At 40.3% G+C, this 20856-nt stretch overlaps 1 protein-coding gene across 3 annotated transcripts in view; it reads left to right on the forward strand.

The window, feature by feature from the left end:
• Window positions 1-20856, forward strand: part of SCML2 (Scm polycomb group protein like 2) — a 73687-nt gene that overhangs the window by 18020 nt on the left and 34811 nt on the right. For 2 of the 3 annotated variants that reach the window (XM_071569464.1, XM_071569473.1), the window contains exons 3-7: window positions 1139-1207; window positions 7284-7354; window positions 13485-13719; window positions 17668-17756; window positions 19180-19423. In XM_071569464.1, the coding sequence (XP_071425565.1) occupies window positions 1139-1207; window positions 7284-7354; window positions 13485-13719; window positions 17668-17756; window positions 19180-19423 (708 nt within the window). The remainder of the gene's footprint in view (window positions 1-1138; window positions 1208-7283; window positions 7355-13484; window positions 13720-17667; window positions 17757-19179; window positions 19424-20856) is intronic. The other variant, XM_071569482.1, reaches the window with a different exon arrangement.

Consider the following 20856-nt stretch of genomic DNA (forward strand, 5'->3'; position numbering starts at 1 on the left):
CCTAGTAGAAAATTACCTGGATTTGGCTCAATCACAGAGAGGCTGGATGAAATGTATTTTGACCAGTAGGACAGAGAAGGTGAGTGTTAGCCTTTTGTCTTGCCATTGTTGCTGAACTAGTTTTAACACCATCCCTCCTCAGATTCCCAGGCAGTCATAGGGTATCCACTTGTGTGGGTTGAAGCCATACTCCTGAGGAATTACTGGGATTAAAGCTCATGAGCACTATCCTGAGTCATTTCAAGAGTTCCATCTGAAGTTGGCCTCCATAAGGATCTTTCTCCATGAACCTATCTAGTAAAAATGTCCCAAAGTAAACTTCTTTTTTTTAAACAGAAAAGCCTTGCCGGCTCAGTGTCATATTTGAATTGCTCTTAAGTCCATGAGTGTCAAAAGCAAATCACCAAACCAACATACTTTAAAAACTAAAAGGAATGAGTGAACTGTCTCCCTCAGTGTTCTCTGTTACAGCTGCCCAGTTCCACCGTGACTCCCACAATGCTGATATCCATCAAAAATGAAAAATGATGCTCCTTTCTGAGTGTGTGTAGAGATGAATGATAGAGGAGGTAGATTATTTTAAATGATTCTTTTAAGTAAGTGGCATGTGTGCTGACATAGCTGCTTTGAGTATTTGAGAATTTAATATTGAGACTATTGAGTATTCAAGAATCTAAGTATAGAATGGAATCTTTTAACTCAGAAATATGCATTTTGGGTGGACTTGTTTTTTTCCCCTGTTTCTCAGTTCATGGTGATCTATACAAGATTTTATCATGAAGATACTTGGTGGTCTTGAGAATCTCAAATAGTATGTAGATTGAGTAAAACTTAAAAGTTAGAGCAGGGTTGCTGTCTGTGGAGCTAATACTACATATTCTGCAACTAGATTTATTCTGATAATCTGAAATAAAGTAGTCGGAAGCTTTGCTTTTTCATGGTGTACTTCACAATATATTTTGAAGGGAAAACAGTGCAGTGATAAAATTTAGAGTACCTTTTGATTATGCACTGAAATGAAAAAAGTCAATATTTGGAACAAGATAATTCTGTATTGTTTGAAAGCATTCTGTGTTGTGCTGGACATTGTTGTGATGTGAATATTACATTTATTGTGTAATGGAATCTTGTCTTTTAGATTCAAAGAGTGTTAAAAAAGAGAAAGATGGAAAGAATCAACAGGCAAACAACCCGTCTTTAAAAAGTGGTAGGTATTGCAGCTGTCAGGTTATTAGTTAAGGTACCCTAAAGAAAAAGTGTTTGTTTGGATCATACTATTTCATGAAGCTTTTCTTTTTTCAGTCTCTTGGGTTATTGATGGTGGGTAGTTAAAAACATACCATTGCTTTTGTCTAACTTTGTTTGGAAACATATTTTGGTATAGAAGGTGGTGGTTGAATTTGCTAATTTGCTTGACTTGAGCCTGATATATTTTTACTAGCCAAGACAAGTACTCGTTGTAAGTATGTATTGTCAAAGATACTGCATAAACCTTATTATTTTTAGACTGATTTGTCTGTTCTTATCATGTGTTTCTCAGTTTCATGCCTTTTCTGCTACAGTTATCTTTCCTGTCCTTAATGTGTTTGCTGGCACCAAAGAAAGGATTTTTGGTTACCATCAGCCATAGTAGAGCCTTCTGCTATTCCATTTGTCAGATCTAATTTTTTTGTTTGTTGGTGTTGCAGCAGTTTCAGAATGGGCGAGGGTGGAAGGGACCGCTAGAAGTCATTTATTCCTGCTCAAACAGGGCCCCCTAGAGCACGTTACTCAGGATTATGTCCAGATGACTTGAGTATATCCAGAGGAGAGTCCACAACCTCTCTGGGCAACCTGTCATCTTTGTTACTCATCCCTGTTACTTTGAGACAGAAAAGGAAGTGTATTTGTGTCTTTTTCCCTCTTCTGCAGCAGTGTAAAAGGAGCTTCAGCCAAACTGGACTCAGCATGTCTGTGTTTTAGAATCATGTTGTCTGACATGACAGAGCTCCATAGGACACCCCCCACCAGCAATGTGCTTTTCATATATGGATAAGATAACCATATTTCATGAGTCATTGGAAGATGTCTCCACCTCCTTCTGCAGGAGAGAGCTAAGTGTTGAAAAGGTTTTGTGGAGAAGCACTACTAAGCAGGCAAGCCTTATACAGTCATCTGTGTTCTTCCACTTGGGCTACCCAGAATCACAGGATAACGAGGTTGGAAAGGACCTCTGGGATCACTGAGTCCAACCTATGACCTAATACCTCCTTGTCAACCACAGCATGGCACTAAGTGCCACATCCAGTCTTAAACACCTCCAGGGGTGGTGATTGCACCACCTCCCTGGGAATTCTGTTCCAATTCCCAGTCACTTTTTATGTGCAGAACCTTCTTCCTAATGGCTAACCTAAACCACCCCTGGTGCAGCTTAAGGCTGTGTCCTCTTGTCTCATTGCTATTTGTGCTGTCAGTCGAGTGTCTGGACACTGAACTTGAAACCGAGGCTGAACTCTGTCAGACAGAGAAGAGTGCCTTGCAAGATCTCTGATTTTCTACAGAGGAGATGATAATTTTTATCCTGTGTTACTGCTTTTTGGTGGCAAGGAAGCAGAACGAGCCTCTTGATGCTGGATGAAGAAAATGCCTTACAATGCTTTGGGCCAACATCCAGGAAGTCTCCAGAGTTTCCAGGGGATTGTGTGATGAAAAAGTTGAAGAGGAGGGGAAATACAGAGATGTGAGAACAGTGAAAAACAGACCAAAGGCAGGAGGTGTGACGCCTCCAAGGGTGCTGAGGTGGTGCTGGTGTCACTGTGAGACTTCTTGCTCATTTTGGAGATGTTGTCGTTATGAGGAAGTTTCATGATGATCGGAAAAGGTCAAACAGTATCCCCACTGTCAAGAAGGACAATAAGGGAGCACTGGGGAATTACAGGCTGGCATGCTTGATCCAAGTCTTCCTGAAGACTGGAAAAATCCTCCCAGAAGCCATTTCCAGGCAAATAAAGGACAAAGATGATGTTATGAACAGCTGAGATGAATTTGCCAGTTGTGAACTGTACATGACTGATTGCCTTTTATTATAAGTGATTCTGTAAACAAGGGGAGAGCGGTGGATATTGTTCATCTCTGCTTTAGCAAGGCTTTCTGTACAGTTTCTGTTGAGTCCTTTCAGCAAAACTGTTGAGATGTTGTTCGGTTAGGTGGATAAAAAATTGACTGGACTGCCAGACAGTGCAAGGTCCATCTGGCAGCTTTGTAGCTTGTGACATTTCATGGAGGTCAGTGCTAGAGCTGATGCTGACATCCAGTCCCGTCAGATCTCGGATGCTCAGCAGGGTCAGCCCTGGTTAGTACCGGGTGCTGTGACAGTCCCGAGGACTTCACTGTCACTGTCCAAGCAAGCTCGGCCATGGCAGATGGACCTCAGGACTGAAACGGTGGGGCCAGTTCTGTGCATGCTGTGCCTCACCTAAAAAATCCACTGTGCAGGCTGGAAGGGCACACCCATGTGGGGAAAACCCTTTCCAAATCTGCGTTCGTGAAGTCTGGCCATACATACATCAGATGGGATGATTCGACAGAACAGTCACCCAGTTTGTGGGCAACATGTAATGGGGAGAAGTAGCCAGTAGGCTGGAAGGCAGGACTGCTTTTCAGGTGGACTTGCCTATCCTAAGGAAACTGGATAACGGGACCCCCGTGGGAGTCCAAGGCGAATGGAGAGTCCCTCCAGGCCTCGGGCAGACCGGAGCCCTCCAGCTGCCCAGGCGGGAAGCCTGGCTGCCTGGAAAGGAGTTCAGCGGGGGAGTCCCCGGAGCCCCGGCAGGCAGCAAGCTGAGTGTGGACCAGCAGCGTGCTCTTGTGGCGAAAGACGTGAACTGCATAGGCATCCTGTCGGCAGGACTGCAGGCAGCTGGCTGGGAGGAGGCATTCGCTGCTTTGGGGAATTTCAGAGGCTGCATCCGGAGAACCGTGTTCAGTTTTGAGCTGCACAGGACAAGTAGAAAGCACTGCTAATACTGGAGCAGGATGGCTGGCAGTCCACCCGAAAAATGAAGGTGATGAAATACAAGATGGAAGCAAAAAAAGTGGTATGGAAACCAGAAAAATGGTTTTTCTCAGCCAAAAGAAGAGGAAGTTTACCAGAGGTGGTCTTGCTGTCTTCACCTACCTGACAGGCACAGCCTGGCTCCTCTCAGAGGTGCAGTGGAAGGAGGAGCGACAAATAACTGCCCGGAGCATAAGAAATTCCTGCTTCATGGAAGGAAAAAAGTCTTCGTATTGAGGCTGAAGAAACCCTGGAGGAGCAGGAGGCTGAATTAGAGACCTCCCGGGGTCCTTTTGAACTTGAGTTACTTGGGGATTGGCAGGTTTGGTGAGGTGATAGGGTATTGCTACAGCACTGCAGAGAGCATCAAGGGTCATTGACCTGTGGGTCACTGCCAGTAATGCAAGCAACTCTGGCATAAACCAATAGCCTTAATTTTTAAATTAGTCAGCTTTTTTGTCCATGATGCTTGTTTTGAATCATTGTTTTAGAGCTTCACTTCTGTGTTTGCTATAAACTTTCTTTTTTTTTCCTTTTTACAAAAGGTTCTGGTTACCTTCTGATGTGTTCTTTTTGTTGTTTTTTGAGGGTTTTTTCCCCTCTTTCCAGTATATGCTGGTTTATTCTTCAGCATAAAATTTCCTTCTTCCCTCTCGCTTTCCCTTTGCTGATGAGTTATAAAGTTGTGCTTTTTGCATAGCGGGTTTTTGTGAGCTGTTTAATTGAGCCTTCAGATTTGAGTGTGAAGAGAAATGTGTGTTAGATCGTTTGCTGCCAGCTAATTTTTTTAAGGATTTCTAGTTGTCAGAAGCTGCATGTTTTCAGGGGTTATAGAATTAGAAATACATGTGTATATTTTACAGCTTCTTCCTTACCTCTGCACGCTGAGAATAGAGAAGCTTTTGTGTAGATACTCTGTCTAGAGATGCATCTTACATGTTGCAAACATACATGAGTCTCCTATTACTGTGATTGCAGTAATTAAATGATAATTAGCTCCATCTCTGAGAGCTTGGCTCTAACTTAATACAGTGTATCTTCACAGGTTCTAATTTTAACTCTAGGACATTTTTGCTCGATGCAAGAGCTTTTGATAGCCAGAATTTAAAGGAAAGAACCAGCAATGTTGTTTTACTGTTGACTTTACCTGCAGCTGACGCTTGTGTTGCCTTACATGTTTTTCTAGTAAATGTTCCCTGGAAGAAAAAGTCTGTTTGATTCTCTCTGCATTTTTGGGTCATTCCACCAAATTTACAGTCCTGTTATAATAACTGGGATTATTTGGGAAATGCTGGTATATAATTTTTTGGAGGAAGTGATTTGGAGTTTCTCCTGGCAAAAAGTGCTCTCTCTGAAGTGTCTGTATTTATACAGTTCTTAACAAAGAGAAGCTCTGATTCATGATTACAGTTTTTACATCATGTTAGAGCTGAGACAGCTGGGACACAGATAATATATTCTTTTTGCTAGATTTAATTTTGTTTGGTTAGGTAGTTTGCTAAGGTAAAATCTGATTAAAAAATCTTTTTTTTTTTTTTTTGGTAAATCAGAAGGCAACCTGAAGTGAGAGCTTTACTATTAGGCTCCAAGAGGAACTTTTGTAAGATGAAAACTTGCTAGCAGTTCATCATGTTTAGTTTTTACACCCTCTTTGGCCTGTTAATGGGAAGAGCAGCAAATCTGGGGGCTACTTTCTGGAGAAAGGTCTGAAGAGCCATTTCTGCCTTCCTGAAATATAAGTATCTAACATATGCTGAAGTTAATGTACCCTGCCTTTTGTGAGTAATACAAAATGGGTGTTACTGTATAGATGTATGAATAAAATTTTCATTCCAAAATAGGTGGAATTCCAAGATGTTATATGGAAATGTCTTTGTTACCAGCTTACATATATTCCAGCTTTTGAGACTTAACTGAACTGTTACTGACTTCTCACATAGCTGACAAGCCCGTGGCTTCTGCAGTGTCAAGGACAAATCACTCGAACACCTTTGAGCCTTATGCCTAAAAAAGAGGATCTGAGCAGGCCAGGGGGACTGTCTAAATGCTGTGTTACTGCAGGCACACACTCTTGGTTTGAGCCACCACACATCTTTCAGAGAAGCATTGTGTGAGTGCTGGAAAATGATGCTATTTTCTGTTTCTTCGCTTCTTCTCTTTCCTGAAAATTGCAGGGATGTGTTGAACTGTCACTGCGCAGTGGTGTGTTTGGAAGGATTATTGTCAAGGCCGGTGTGGGCTCTTAATCATCGCCAAGGGTTTTGCTGTAGGCCGTGTGAGTGGCTGAGCCGCTGGGTGGCACCACTGCATCATTTCGGGGTTCCTGAGTGATGTATTATTCAGGAACGTCAGAAAAATGCGGTCTGCCCAAACAAAAATAAAAAAAATAACTCAGACAATTTAGTAACAAAAGTATTAGCTGTGCCACTGTGGCTTTTCTCTTGCACTTTGTATTAATTTAATTAGTGATTGCTTATTTTTTTGATGTTAGTGTTTCGTGTTTTATCATTCATGCAAAACTGGTAACACTATTTAAGTCAAATACAGAGTACACTTGCCAATGCATATAAACAATGCCACTCTTAAATGCCACTCTTAAATGCCACCAGGAAAAACCCCATGATTCTGTTTCTTAATGTTGCCATAATATTTACCTGTAATTGCCATAATACGTAATATTCTACAAAGAAAAGACTTTATCAGACTTGAGATGAAAAGAGACAAAGATGCAGTTGGAAGGCTGTGCCAGTCTTTTTATTTTCTAGTGGAGTGGGCATAGTATTAATAACATATTTCAACAGAATCTATGTGTCTGTTTTTCAATGTGTGTCATCTCAGCACTCATGAGGTTATATCAATCCTGCTGTTAGAGGAACCAAGATATAGAGAGGCTGATGGGATTTAAACAAGGATGCTCTGGAGATCCTTATGCAGAGAATTGAATCTAGAGATCCTGACTTGTATATTTTTGCATATGGACCACAAAAAATATATTTAGGTACGTTTATATTAATTTTGGCTATTGTGTGATCACCCCTGTGAATTAATGGTAATCTTGAAGCTCCTTTGAGAGTTTTATGTATTTCAAAGCTAGAGATTCCATTTGGGAGTAATTCAGTTCTTGGAAAAAAAATGGTATTTCACAAAATAGTTGGCTTATTTTGTCTCTTGCTTTTCCCAACTCCCCTTTTAATTTAAGTTTCCCTTTAAAACCGTGTAAATGGTCTTTTTTTTATCTTGTGTCTTCCAGAACAGTTTAATTGGGATGATTATCTGAAAGAGACTGAATCAGTAGCTGCCCCTCTACATTGTTTCAGACAGGTATGCCACATACTGTTTTGCAGGTGTGTGTGTATGTATGTGTGTTACAGGGTGATCTTGGAGCAACTTTTATGTTTAGACTTTCCATTTGACTTATTTTGATCTCTAGTTATCAGTAATTTACAGTTTTGGCAGATGAGAGCTACGGAAGTTTTTCGAGTTTGGTTTTTGCCTCAAGCCAAACTTGGAGGAGTTCATTAAAATTGTGTCTACAGACTCTTTTTCTTTAAAAAAAACTAGTTAATGAAAGCAGTCTTATCAGAGTTCAAAAATATTTTCTACCTTTTTCAGTAATCTTAGAGGTACCATGGATTTAGTGAGAATTAAAAATTTGGCTGATTATCAGAGGAGCCTTTGCTCTGCCCCATTCCCGAAAGATTCCTTTCAATTCTTTCTAGCTGCAAGATGTGAGTGTAGTAGAGTTTCGTCACCACTTCTTTCCTGGATCTCCCAAATATATTTATTTTGTCTCTTTCTGAGCAGAGTGCTTTTTACTAAGGAGTAACAGATTTTCAAGTTTAAAAAAAAATCGGGGGAATATATGGGAATACAAAGGAAATACTGGATTTATAACAAGGGGGGTACTGTTTTATATCTTGCACTGTAGCCTGCAAGTTTGATCTTCCCCCATCTGATAGTTTGGTATGTATTTCCACGTGCAGTTTAAATGTACCATCTTGTGTGAGCTGATGACCTCCAGTTATTCAGCCCTCTGGAGACTTGAGTCCATCTCTGCAGGCACCTTTTTCTCTGCAGAGGGAGTCAGGGCCAGTGTTTTCCCAAGCTGAGGAATATCTTGTCTGTGTGAAGTTAAATAGGGTGTGTTTTGGTCTGTATGCCTTCACTGTGTTAGGAAGATAGTTGAAGGAATTGGATAGTTCAGGTTGATAGAAGTGTAATAGGTGTGACAAGCAATGCATGTCTAGCAATGACTTGGGCATGTTCAGAAAGTGTCTCTTAGGGTGTATTGGTAGTCTGATTATACTGTAAATGATACTGGCCTGCAGGAGGGGACCAAATAAAAAGCAGAATGAGTGAAATAGTCTGAGGAGGGGAGGAACTGTCATTCAGTGAGTCTGAAGTAGCTGCAGGAATGGAGAGTAAGGAGAGAGAAATACAGGTGGTAGCACTTCCTCATGCTAAGAGCAACAAGGCTGGTGAAGGGACTGGAGCACGAGTCCTATGGGGAGAGGCTGAGGGAGCTGGGGTTGTTTAGCCAGGAGAAGAGGAGGCTCAGAGGTGACCTCATCACTGTCTATAACTACCTGAAGGGAAGTTCTAGCCAGGTGGGGGTTGGTCTCTTCTCCCAGGCACTCAGCAATAGGACAAGGGGGCACGATGGGCTCAAGCTCTGCCAGGGGAAATTTAAGTTGGATATCAGAAAAAAATTCTTTCCAGAGAGAGTAATCAGGCATTGGAATGGGCTGCCCAGAGAGGGGGTGGATTCCCCATCCCTGGAGGTTTTTAAACTGAGATTGGACGTGGCACTGGGTGCCATGATCTGGTAAAGGGACTGGAGTTGGACCAAGGGTTGGACTCGATGATCTTGGAAGTCTTTTCCAACCCAATCGATTCTATGATTCTATGAATCTAAATCTTGAATCTCTGTTTGCTCTTTGCAGATGGGGATAAAAGGCAAAGAGCCCCTTGCATGCTGCTTTCAGTGAGTCATGGCTAAGAACAGCAGTGTTGATAACTCTGAGTGGAGCTTCAGAAATTAATTTCACAGTATGTGGTTTTCACAGTGGATACCAGCTCAAGGCAGAGACCTCAAACTCTGCTCGGACAGAGGCAGAGGGTGGTAGTGTATCTCTGGATCATTCTGAGGTTAATTCCATATCACAGACCATAAACCACCATGTATGTACGTATGTCCAGACTTCGTGAACGCAGATTTGGGAAGGGCTCTCCCCACGTGCCCTTCCAGCCTATGCAGTGGATTTTTTAGGTGAGGCTCAGCGTGCACAGAACTGGCCCCACCATTTAAGTCCTGAGGTCCATCTGCCATGGCCGAGCGAGCTTGGACAGTGACAGTGAAGTCCTCAGGACTGTCACAGCACCCGGTACTAACCGGGGCTGACCCTGCTGAGCATCCGAGATCTGATGGGATGGGATGGCAGGGAGGCATTGAACTGCCAGGGGATGGTCCCACTGAGACTCGAACTCAGGACATTGGGATTCAGAGTCCAGAGTGCTCTCCTTTACACCACGGGACTGCCCCTAAACCACCATGTATGCTCCCAAGAAATGTATCTACTGCAGAAAGCTGCTCAGAAGCCTTTCTGTGTGCCTTTCTTGCATCTCCCTCTTTCCTGCTAATGCTCAAGAAGTCCAAAGGGAACAACCAAATAACACCTTAAATAGAGATGCTTAAGTAATATGCACTGACTGAGGTAAATCCAAGTGACCTGGATTGCCTAGAGAGCACGTGGGTTGCAAAGATGAGTTTTAATTCATGTGCATAGCCAATTTCAAAACAATTTGCATATGTAGACTTCCAGTTTTTCTAAGAGTTGACTTTTAAGTAAAAAGTGATAGGGAATGTTGATTAGTGCACAGCTAGATCCTCTTGATACATAATATTTGCAGATTTTAGAACCTAAAGTGCTTGTGCTTTGTGTAGGACTAATTTGACTTTATTGGGTTACACGTTAGTTTTACACGTCATTATTGCTCTGTTTAATGCAAAGAAATACATTGCTGTGAGCAGCCAGAAAATAAAGACCAGGGAGAAACTTAATTTGACAATTATATCCAGAATTTGTGACCTGTGGGAATTCTAAAAATTTAAATTTTGTAGTAATTAAAAATTACCTGGGGAACAATAAATTAAAGCATCTACCGTAAATTAAGACACAGACACAGACAGCTAATGGAAATTGATTAAAGTATTTATCTTAATTTAGAAGGTATTTTATCTGTTGCTTTAAGTTGTTTTTAATTACTACTTAAAGTGTCAATGCATTTCACATCTTGTTCTCTCACTCTGAACCTCTTTTCTAAGCAGTTGAGATTTTTAAATGTAAAAGCTCAGTCCCTTGTGGTTTGAACAGAACTTAAAACAGGGCTGTTACTGAGCAGGGGTTTGTTATTTTCTGTAAGGACAAACTAGCATGGAAGAGTTACCTTTTTAGCAGAATGCCTTGAGTTGTTGGTGTTTAAACAACCTCACCTTTTCCGCAAACATATAAACAAACTTCCCAGTTTCTCAATTTCTGTTGCTTTTCCTGGTAGGAGAAAATAACAGCTGGACAAGCAATATCCTGAAATTGAATTGCCCTTTAAATGTAATATGCTCAGGCTCCCCTTTCAGACAGCCTGCTGTCTGGGTGCAGCGCTGGCAGATGCCTCACTCAGCATTTGCTGAATGTTGCTCGCCCCTGGTTTTTGGGCTCGGGCTCCTCCAAGGTGTGTTGTAAGTAGTGCACCTGCACAACAAAGCAAGTAAAGGAAGGTGTATTTCAAACATTCAGATGTGGTGGAGAAAAAGTGCTGCTGACATTTGTTGCAGTAGCAGATTTGTTTAGATCAGTGCACCCTTATCTGCCAGCTTACAGGATCCCTGCTAGACCTGCTTGGGTGGGCAGGAGTAAGGGACATAGGAAGCCTGTGAGTGGGAATGCCTGTGGTTTTGGGTGTTCTGCCTGCCTCCTGTATTAGAAGTCAGGTTTCATTAGTCTGGATGGGGTAGCTACTGGGCTTAATGTCATGGGGAAGGCTGCTTACATTTCTTGGTCTGTATTCAAATCAACTTCGTACTGAAACGCTGGAGAAAGGAGCTTCCAGTGTGGTAGGAGCATAGTCATAATCTCCTAAAAGAAACTTCAGTGCTTGACTTACTGTCTTGGGTTGAGCTGACAAAATGCCAGTGTCAGAGCTTCCCTCCCCCCGCCGAGAAAAGGGAGGAAAAGACAAAAAACCAAACATCAAACTAGGTTTATGCTTAAACTAACTATGTATATATTTATACAGAAAAGAGAAAATTAGGAGAAACTACAATATAGCACACACTTACACAAGTTAGAAATAACAAGAAATAACTCCCCACTCCCCACTGAAAACAGATTCCATCACTCTAGATCCATAAGCACCCTAGAAGACACCCAGCAAGAAACAGAAAGTATAACAACAAAATGTTTCTACTTCCCTGAATTCAAACAAAAGGCAAGTAGTGGCAGCAGGAGCAGGGCCCAGGCAGCAGGACAGCAACTGCATGTCTTGCCTCTACTTTGGCCATGATGGAACTGAGTGAACACCTCCTACTTCTGTACTCATATCTCAGGTTTGCATCATCTGGTATAAAATATTTCTTTGGTTACTTAGTCAGGTGATACCTGTCTCTCCTAATCTACGTAGATTGTCTGAGCCTCCTAATTTGAGGCCTAGCTAAAACTACTACACTTACTTACCTTGTTGAAAGAATGCTGAGGAAAGGCCAGGTTGCCCTCTAAACACACTGTAGATTTTGTTGTTATTGGCAAAAGTGCAAAAAGAATTTAAGTTAAATGATAGTGTTGGAAAAAAAATTAATAAATTTAGGGTGGAAATGAGGAGACAGCTAAAGAGAATAGTGGGAAGAATTCAATCCTAGTTAGTTAATATAAAGTTTTGAACATCATTAGGTATTGTCATTGCCTGCAATTCCACAGAAGGCAAATAATCAGACTGCAATCTGGTCAATCTCTGCTGGTAGTGTTGATATATGAGTAAAAAATATTCTTTTTTGTTCATCTTTAGCACGTGACAAAAAGTTCTGCTCAAAGACCAAGTTGTATTTGGCACATTTTTTCCCTGTGCTAATGAAATTGGCATTTCATTGTACATTTGTAATTATATTCAGTTCTTTATGAATAAGCACAAGCTGCAGTTTTTGTCTTAGCATAGAAGTTTTATATTACTTTAGGACTATTTTTTCTTTCTGTAAAATATTAGCATTAACTCCTTTTTCTGTCTTCTTTCTTTGTATTGTAAACTTTTTTTGATGCAGAAATTCTTACCTTGAGCTTTTGTAGTGCCTAGGGCAGTAGGTTTCAAATATTCTTTAGATTTCCAAAATACCATCACAATTAGTATACCTATTTCTTTTGAATTGAAAGATAATAAACCTTGTGGGTGGGGTTTTTTTTGAGTGTGTGGTCTGTGTTTTGGTTTTTGGTGTTTTTTGAATTGAATGTCATGTTTCCCAATGTCCTGATTTTCCATTCACTTCAAGTGTTAATCACTGTTCCCATCTTTATGTTTGTATCTTCATGTCCTGGGTTGAGTGGCAAAATGCCAACTGTCCAGGACAGAGTGAAAAGGGTTTCTCCTCCCCCCAACCAGCCAAGGGGAAAAGAAGAGGGAGAGAAAAGAAAAACCCTCAAAACCAGGTTTATGCTGGAACTAACTACATGTATTTATATAGAGAAGAGAAAATTAAGAGGATACTACAATATAACACACACTTACACAAGTTATGTATAACAAGAAATAACTTCCCACTTCCCAGTAAACACAAATTCTACCATTTTAATTACAAATCATTCTAGAGAAGTTGGTTCTTCAGAGACAGACTTAAGCAGAGAGAAAAGCTAAGAACAAACATTTTACTTCCCTAAGATAACATGATGGTAAGCTGGTACTCCGGGCTTGGGCCTCCCCATCCCTCCTGGGACAGCAGAGTGTCTTGCTGGCACCACAGCTGTGAAGCAACTGCCTAAGCCACTCCCACACACCAGCTCTTACCCCTTTTGAGATGATCAGTATGGTATGGAATACAATATTATTGGCCAGAAGAAGTCAGTTGTTAGCTAGCTTAGTCCAGCTCAAGTCAGCTGACAATTCCCAGGCCTAGCTGAACTTTTAAAACCTAAATTTAGGCCCATCTGGCCAAAGCCATAACATTTCATCAGAATTCCTTTGTTACCCTTCTTAGCAGGCTTATCTTTTTAGAAATCAGTCATGCTTATGCAGTTGGTATGTTATCCTCCTGCCTTTTCTGACTTACTGCTAAATACTCAAAGTTCAAAAGCTTCTTCGTCTTTATGATTTATTTGATACGTTTGGATGGATGAAAACTGTATATTGAACTGACTGGTAGATTTTGCAATACTAGCACGAATAAGAAAAAGTCTTTTACCTTTTATTGTAGTCTAGAATTCCTCCTACGAACGACTTCAAAGTTGGAATGAAGCTGGAAGCGCGTGATCCTCGCAATGTTACCTCCGTTTGTATCGCCACAGTAATTGGAATCACTGGTGCCAGGCTGAGGCTGCGCCTGGATGGAAGTGACAACAAAAATGACTTTTGGAGGCTTGTGGATTCCTCAGACATCCAGCCCATTGGGACCTGTGAAAAGAAAGGGGGCATGCTCCAGCCTCCACTCGGTGAGAAACAAAGCTGCTGAACAGTGTGTGGGGAGGATTGCTTTCATGAACTCAAATTTACCTTTTTGTCTTGGCAAATTCAATGGTATTAACATGACACAAACCATTATTTAATTGAAAAGGAGGTAAGCAAACTAATTCAGGCTAATTGAGTTGTGACTTTTTCTTGTTTTTGGATTCTTCTGGTAAAAGAATGAGCATTTTTGGTGATGGTGGTGATTTGGTTTATTTTTAAATAGTCCCTTAATATCAAATGGGAGTGTCTGACATCTTTCTTAATGATGAGATACAGAGTCATGTGCCCATCCTGTAAATGTTCCCTCACATATAACCTGCCTGAGGAGTGTACACTGTTGTGCTTCACACTGCTGTGTGTGCTCCTGTTTGTCGCCCTTGGAAAGGCCTGGGGGAAGCTGACTTGCCCCTCTACTCTTCATCAGTGCATCCCAACAGCCAGGGAGAGAGAGGGCACTGCCTGCCACAGGTCCTGGAATTCTTGGCAGGTTGCCAGAGGCACATCCCTGCAGGGCAGTTGGGATGTTTCCCCAGGCTCTGAGCGAATTGGTTTTGTTCTGGAAAGGCAGCACAGGGTGGTTTAGTGTGGAACTGCGGCGTTCTGCTCTGAGGTAAAAAGAGTAGCTCTCCAGAGCCCTAGCAAACTGCAGGCTTGTACAGCATGGCATTCTCATGCCTCAAATTGACACTTGTTCTGGGGTGTTAGGTCAGTTTGTGAGCATGACAAATGCTTGTGAACAAGGTGTAGCTTTCTCATGCTTAGAAATAGCACACAGAATTTCTTTTGCCTCCCATGAGCAATATGGATGACAACACTGTGTGTTTCCCCAAACTGAGAAATAGTGCTTGGGCATAGTCTTATTGAGGAAATTTATTAAATAGCAATCTGTACAAAGGAATTCCTTGCTAGCTGGTAATAGGCAGAGGTAACTTTGAATAAACTCATAGGAGAAGTGAAGTGTGACATTGCCTTTCTTTGCTATGATTAACCTGTATACTGAGCTCTGCATTCTTGTACCATATTTGTTATAGCTTAAATTTCTATGTATAGAAGTCTTTAAAGGTTTCACATTGGTCTGAAAATAGTTTTGCTTTTAAGAAGGAAGAATAATGACCAAAATTTACCTGAACACTCCCTCACCCGTTACCCTGTTCTGTAATTTTTAGAAGATGTAAGAAATAATGTTCTTAATATAAGAAATTAAACTGTATGCAGAAATTGGTTGCTAATAGTTTTCCACCTGAGCATTAAGAACATACTTCTGGTTTGGTGTCATCAGTAGTTCTAACAGATTTCTCATCAGAGGTTTTGTGAGGATGGGTATGATTTCTCTTAACCTCTCAAAAAACTTGTCATCCCAGTTTGTTAACAACTTCCAGTTCCTCTGTTTGAAAGATAAAAGGAAAAGTGTCACTTCACTACAGTGTGAAACTTGATTTGCTTGTAAAGACAGATGCAGGAGCAGTTGACATAATCATTAAGACACTTCACAGAGATTATGGGGATGGATTTTTGTGCTGTTGTGTTCCTTCACAAACACAACAAAAGCAATGCAATCAGGGTGCCAGTCTAGAAAAATATTATTAGCATAGATATAGTTTGATCCCAAAAGGGCTTTTTTTTTTCTTTCTTTCCTGTGGATATACAGAGCGTTTGAATGAAAACCCTGAAAATTCTTGACATTGGGGGAAATTATTTTTTCTTTAGGAAGTTTGTCAGTTTATCCTCTCTGAAGTTCTTGATATAACCTTGTGGAAATGAAAGAAGTGATGCTAGTATGGAAAAGGAAGAGTACACCAATTCCTTCAGCTGCACATATGTCCACTGTTAAATACATGGCTTCAGGAACATGGAGCTTTTCTAAATGTGTTTCTAAACCAACCCGATGAATAAAACAACTCCACTTACGTGTAATGGGGGCAGTCAATTCACTAGGGACAGAAACTTTCCACAGTCATCAGTACAAAGGTTGATGCCTTTTCCTCGGATACTGTTCCATACTTCTGTTTGATCAGAGTGCTTCTGCAGCACCAAACAAGTGGTTGTTTTCCTGCATGCAGGCATGTATGCTTACTTGCCCTCTGAACAATTGCTGGTTATTCAGAAAAGAATGTGAGTGTCATTATTTTGTTCCTCCTACCCTAGATTTTCTACAGATAGGCTGCATTCCAGCAATCAAACATTCTGGCATACCTAGATACGTTTTTGAAAAAGCCTTTTTGGCATTTGTACAGCATCCTGTTCCTGGGCAAAGCTGGGAGCTAATTGGGTGTATAATTACCTCCTGTTAGACATTTAAGCAACTGATTTTTTTTTCTGAGTGGTAGGGAACCTTCTGGATACTAATGTTCTGCTTCTATCATAATAACTAGATAAAATAGTAACTCCTACCTGATTTTTACATGGGTTTAATTATGCATGTTCCATAAGGCGTTTGAGAGAGTGTTTATTGTAGCAAAGGGCTCCTTTTCCAGCATCTGTAGCCATAGGTGAGCTTTTTGTTGTTGAGATCTTACTGTTCTGAACAAATTATGATGCATTTTCTCCGGCTTTACCAGGAAAACTGAAAAGCGAAATGAAATGAATTGAAACTTTTGTTTAGTTGTCATTCCTCTGTCTGACTTGTGTGTGATTTCTGGTCTGGCTGGTTGGGAATATTGTGTTTCAGTAACCACACTGTATAAAGACTCGGGTATGAATCCAGGCCTAAGAATCAGCTCAGCAGTCCTCAAATTATGACACCATTTTTCAGATACGAGCTTTGCACTCATTTAGGTGTTGCGTAGGTAGTTCCAACATGAAAACTGTTTATTCAACTGGAGATAGCTTAAAGCTGTGAGCAAAAGAACCATTATAGCATACAATCCAATTTTAGATGAGTAAATGATTTAACTGATGAAGAATTGCAGATATGTTCTGCCTTCGTAGTTGCAGTTTTTAAAAGAATTTTTGAGGCTCAGTTATGAGGGAACTCGTCAGTTCCTGGCAGATTCTGGTACTATTTGCTTTGTGGAAAAAATTCCAATTTGTTCTATAGAACTGTGCCAGACATTTAACTGCTAAAGACATAGAAAAAAATGTCCACTATGTCTGTTATCTTCCTCCTTACTTTTAAAACATTCATTTGGAAAGCATAGAAAGGAAAAGATTTTTTTGTTTGTTTTGCTTTATCTTTTAAGTGGAAAGTAGTTGATCATGAGGAAGGATTATGTGGAATGAGAATGTTTTAAGCCAAATCTTTGTTCGGTTTGAATAAGGTAGTTCATCTAAACATACCTGATTATTGTTTGAGCTTTTTATTAATTTTTTAATGAAGAATAATAAAGTAGAAAGATCTTCTGGGTTATGTTTTCCAATATGATACATATATTACTAAAATAATTGTATTTTTCTTCTGTCTTAGATATTCTTTGATTTTTTATGAATATTTATGTATTTATTTTAGTGGGAGAGGGAGAAGAACCAATTATTCACTTTTTTTGTCTGTAGTGTGGTGAAGGAATGACAAGATTCTCAAAAATAAAAAGGTTTCTCCTCAATCAGTGAGCTGGAACAAAGGATGTTGTTTTAGAATGAGGCAAAAAAGCAGACCTGAAGAGAAAGCTGGTGCTTGAGTTGAGGGAGTTCTACTGGCCCAGGGACTGTGTAGGGCAACCTTTTGATCTACTGTGGTAGAACTTGGATGTCATTAAATCCTGCAAGTTTATCTGTGATATCCCACCTTAGGATGAGTGACTCTGTTGACAAGTCACTCAGAAGGGAAATGCACTGCACAGATTTCTGTGCCAAAAGTGACCATGTTCATTCCTTCTTGGCTACTTTTATTTTGGCTGTCTAAAATAGAGGGAATGAGGCATTAGTAAAAGAGACATTTAATCCTTCTCCTCCCATATATTACAAACTGAAAGTAGGGCTGTTTGTTTGTTACTCAGGGTTCCAGATGAATGCATCATCTTGGCCAATGTTTCTCTTACGAACTCTCAATGGAGCTGAAATGGCCCCTGCAGCTTTCTTTAAGAAGGTAAGAAGAAAGGCATTTCTAGTAAAACTTCCTATGAATTGGTCCACGCTTACATTTTCTAATGAAGATGCCAGGATATTACCCTGTTTTCTGCAGCACAGACAGAGAAGGCAAGACTGTTGTTTAAAATTCCTTTGGACTGGATTGACAAGCTGCAGAGCTAGACAGAAAGCAATCTGTTTCTACTCCATTGAAATGGGCATTTCTTTTCCTGAGACTTCAAAATACAGTGTGTTATTGAGAAAAATTTTGTTTGCTCATTTTTTGTCTCATGGATTTTAGGTACAAGGCATATCATATTTCTTAACAGCACCGTACTTGGGTGGTTGTGCACATGAGTAAAAAACCAAATTAATGGGGAATGAGAGCTGTTGAAATACAGTGGTGCGTGGAAAGGTTGGGCACATACTCATCAGTCAAAATGTAGCAAGAAAGTAGTTGAAAATATCAGAAAAAGCTGTTCAGTTTTTTGAAACCCAACTTTTGAGTAAGTTACTGAGAAACATGAAAAATTATATAAAAACAACAGTAATATTAAAATTACTTGGTTCACTTTTTTGTTGATGTGATAAAACCCTTCTGTCACATTGAGTGTCTTCATTATGGATACTGAGAGTGAAATTGACAACTGTGCCAGCAAATCAAACGATTGGGTCCAGACCTGCAATCACATCCCTTGGTGTTAACTTGATATAATTATAATTTTTTTAGGTAAGATTATATGAATTTTCTGGGGCATGATGAGCATGCTTCTCCATACTAGCCTACAGCAGATCCGAGATAATGGGTTTGGATAAAAAGGGTCTTGAGGCTGAGCTGGTAGTTTGTGTTCCGTTGGATCACAGCTCCTTCTGTGCAGGTACACATATGCTGGTCACATTGACTTGATTTTTGTTTTCTCTTTTGTCCACTTGGAATTGGTCGAAGGCCAACTGAGTTAGCAGATGCCTATAAATAATGTCCAATGCTAATGAATTTTTCATGGATTAATTGAGAAGTAAAGCTTTTACCAGACAGTTATCAGTCCCCGGAAACATCCAAGCTCTGCAAACCACTGATTCTTTATTACCATGTAATAATTTCATTTCAGTCTCTTTGCTGTCTTGCTGCCCAGACATAATGGATTGGGTGCAAACAATTGCTTATGTTAATACTTCTAGCAAGGTCTTTCTGTCATGGAGAATTTTGCTAATTACCCCAGCTATCTTTGTGGGAAGAGAATCTATATTTTTGTAATCCAGAAGAGCAAAGGCAAATTTGAAATAAGTTTCCTTGAATGTCTGCTATAACTTTTTGAAAGTAGTAATATAAATAGTAAGGGTGTTGGCGATAAATAAAGGGTTGTTACTTGGTTTAAGTTTGGTTTTTTGCTTGTTTAAGAGGCTGTGGAAATACAGATATTCTGCTACTCTTACTTTTGTAGGAACCACCAAAACCTGTGCCAAACTGCTTTAAAGTTGGAATGAAACTTGAAGCTATAGATAGGAAGAACCCATACTTGATTTGCCCAGCGACTATTGGAGATGTTAAAGGAGATGAAGTTTTTATTACATTTGATGGCTGGAGAGGAGCATTTGACTATTGGTGCAGATGTGATTCTCGAGATATTTTCCCAGTCGGATGGTGTAGCTTGACAGGAGATGCATTACAACCACCAGGGAACAATGGTAAGATGACTAATAATATTGCTTAATTATTTTTCTCCTCAATTACAGCAGAATTTTAAAATCCAGCTGGCTGTATGCAGATAAGACTGAAAATTTGACTTGTGAGTAGCTGACGAGATGAAATGTTGTTGAATTTTCTTTATGTAGTTTAAAGCTAATAGGAATTGCTGAGAAACAATTTTTGCCTGTTCTAGTAACTCTGGGAATATGTTTTATTTAGAACTGTCAGGAGGACTTTTGATGATCTCTAATTTTCGTGTGCTTGTGAAGAATCTTGGACTTAGACTTGATTTGCTGTTTGCATTATTGATGGTTAAATGCTTCTGTTTGATGATACTGGTATATTGGCTGCTGCAACACTTTATGTTAAGCTAACTGCTAAGAAAGTGAAGTAGTCTTTGCTTCTGTAATGATTGAAAGTCTAAACTATGTATTTATTGTTTTCTTCCTTCATACTCAGAAAATTCTCTCTTGAAGCTGCCTGTTCTGAATGCTTTGTCATCCTCTTGCCTTTAAGGATGTTTGTCAGTCAGGTGATGTGTCCCTTTAACTATTGGCCACTGTGCTTTACAACATACAGCTGTCTGCCTTTTAAAGAAGGGAGATGGCTTCAAGAGGGATATCCCTGAATGTAATCCATTTGCTCCTCTGGGGACCACTTGCCAGGTTTCTGTAGTGTAAGGCTTTTCTGTCAAACTGCTTGAGCTTTTTCTATCCTCATCTCATAAAATTTGTCAGGAAGAGAGGGTTTTTAAAGAGGGGAACCATATTTTAATTAATTACTCTAATTAACCAGAATAATTTGTTCTCAGGGAGAATTTTCACAGCTAGTGTTAGGTGAGTAAGGAATGAGTAGACTGGTGTCAGAACTCCCACTGGAAGTACCAAGGGGACAGAAGTAAGAAGGCAAGAAATCAGTCATATTTTCTACCCTTTCCAGCCTTGTTATTTTTTTCAGTCTTTGCCAGCAGATCAAGGACTGTATGGAAAGTCTGACTGAAACTAGTTAAGGCTGCCTCTGCATTCTTGCTCTCACTTACCTGTCTGTAGTTGCTGCCAGTAGTCATAGTACCTGTAGTCAAGTTTAGTCTGTTTTGGTGGATTCCAGGAAGGGAGCAGCTCTGTGTGTAGCTGTACTGTCCAGGAGAATCTGCTGGTACAAACCTGCAGTGAGAGGTAAAGGAGAAGTCAGGTGAGGACGATCTACATTCAATCAGAAGTCACCTAATAGGTACCAAACCGACTACAGTCTCAATGTTTCAGTGCCCCCAGTCTCTAAAATGTCTTTCTTGGCTTCCTCAGAGAGTTGACCTTTCCTTGAGAGATCGTGAATGAGATGTGTTATTATGGTAAGTTAATTATTTCTTTACTGTGTGGGTGACTGTGCACTAGAACAGATTGCCCAGAGAGGTTGTGGAGTCTCCCTCACTGGA

Source organism: Pithys albifrons, chromosome 1 (genome assembly GCF_047495875.1).
Source record: "Pithys albifrons albifrons isolate INPA30051 chromosome 1, PitAlb_v1, whole genome shotgun sequence".
NCBI classification, from domain to species: domain Eukaryota; kingdom Metazoa; phylum Chordata; class Aves; order Passeriformes; family Thamnophilidae; genus Pithys; species Pithys albifrons.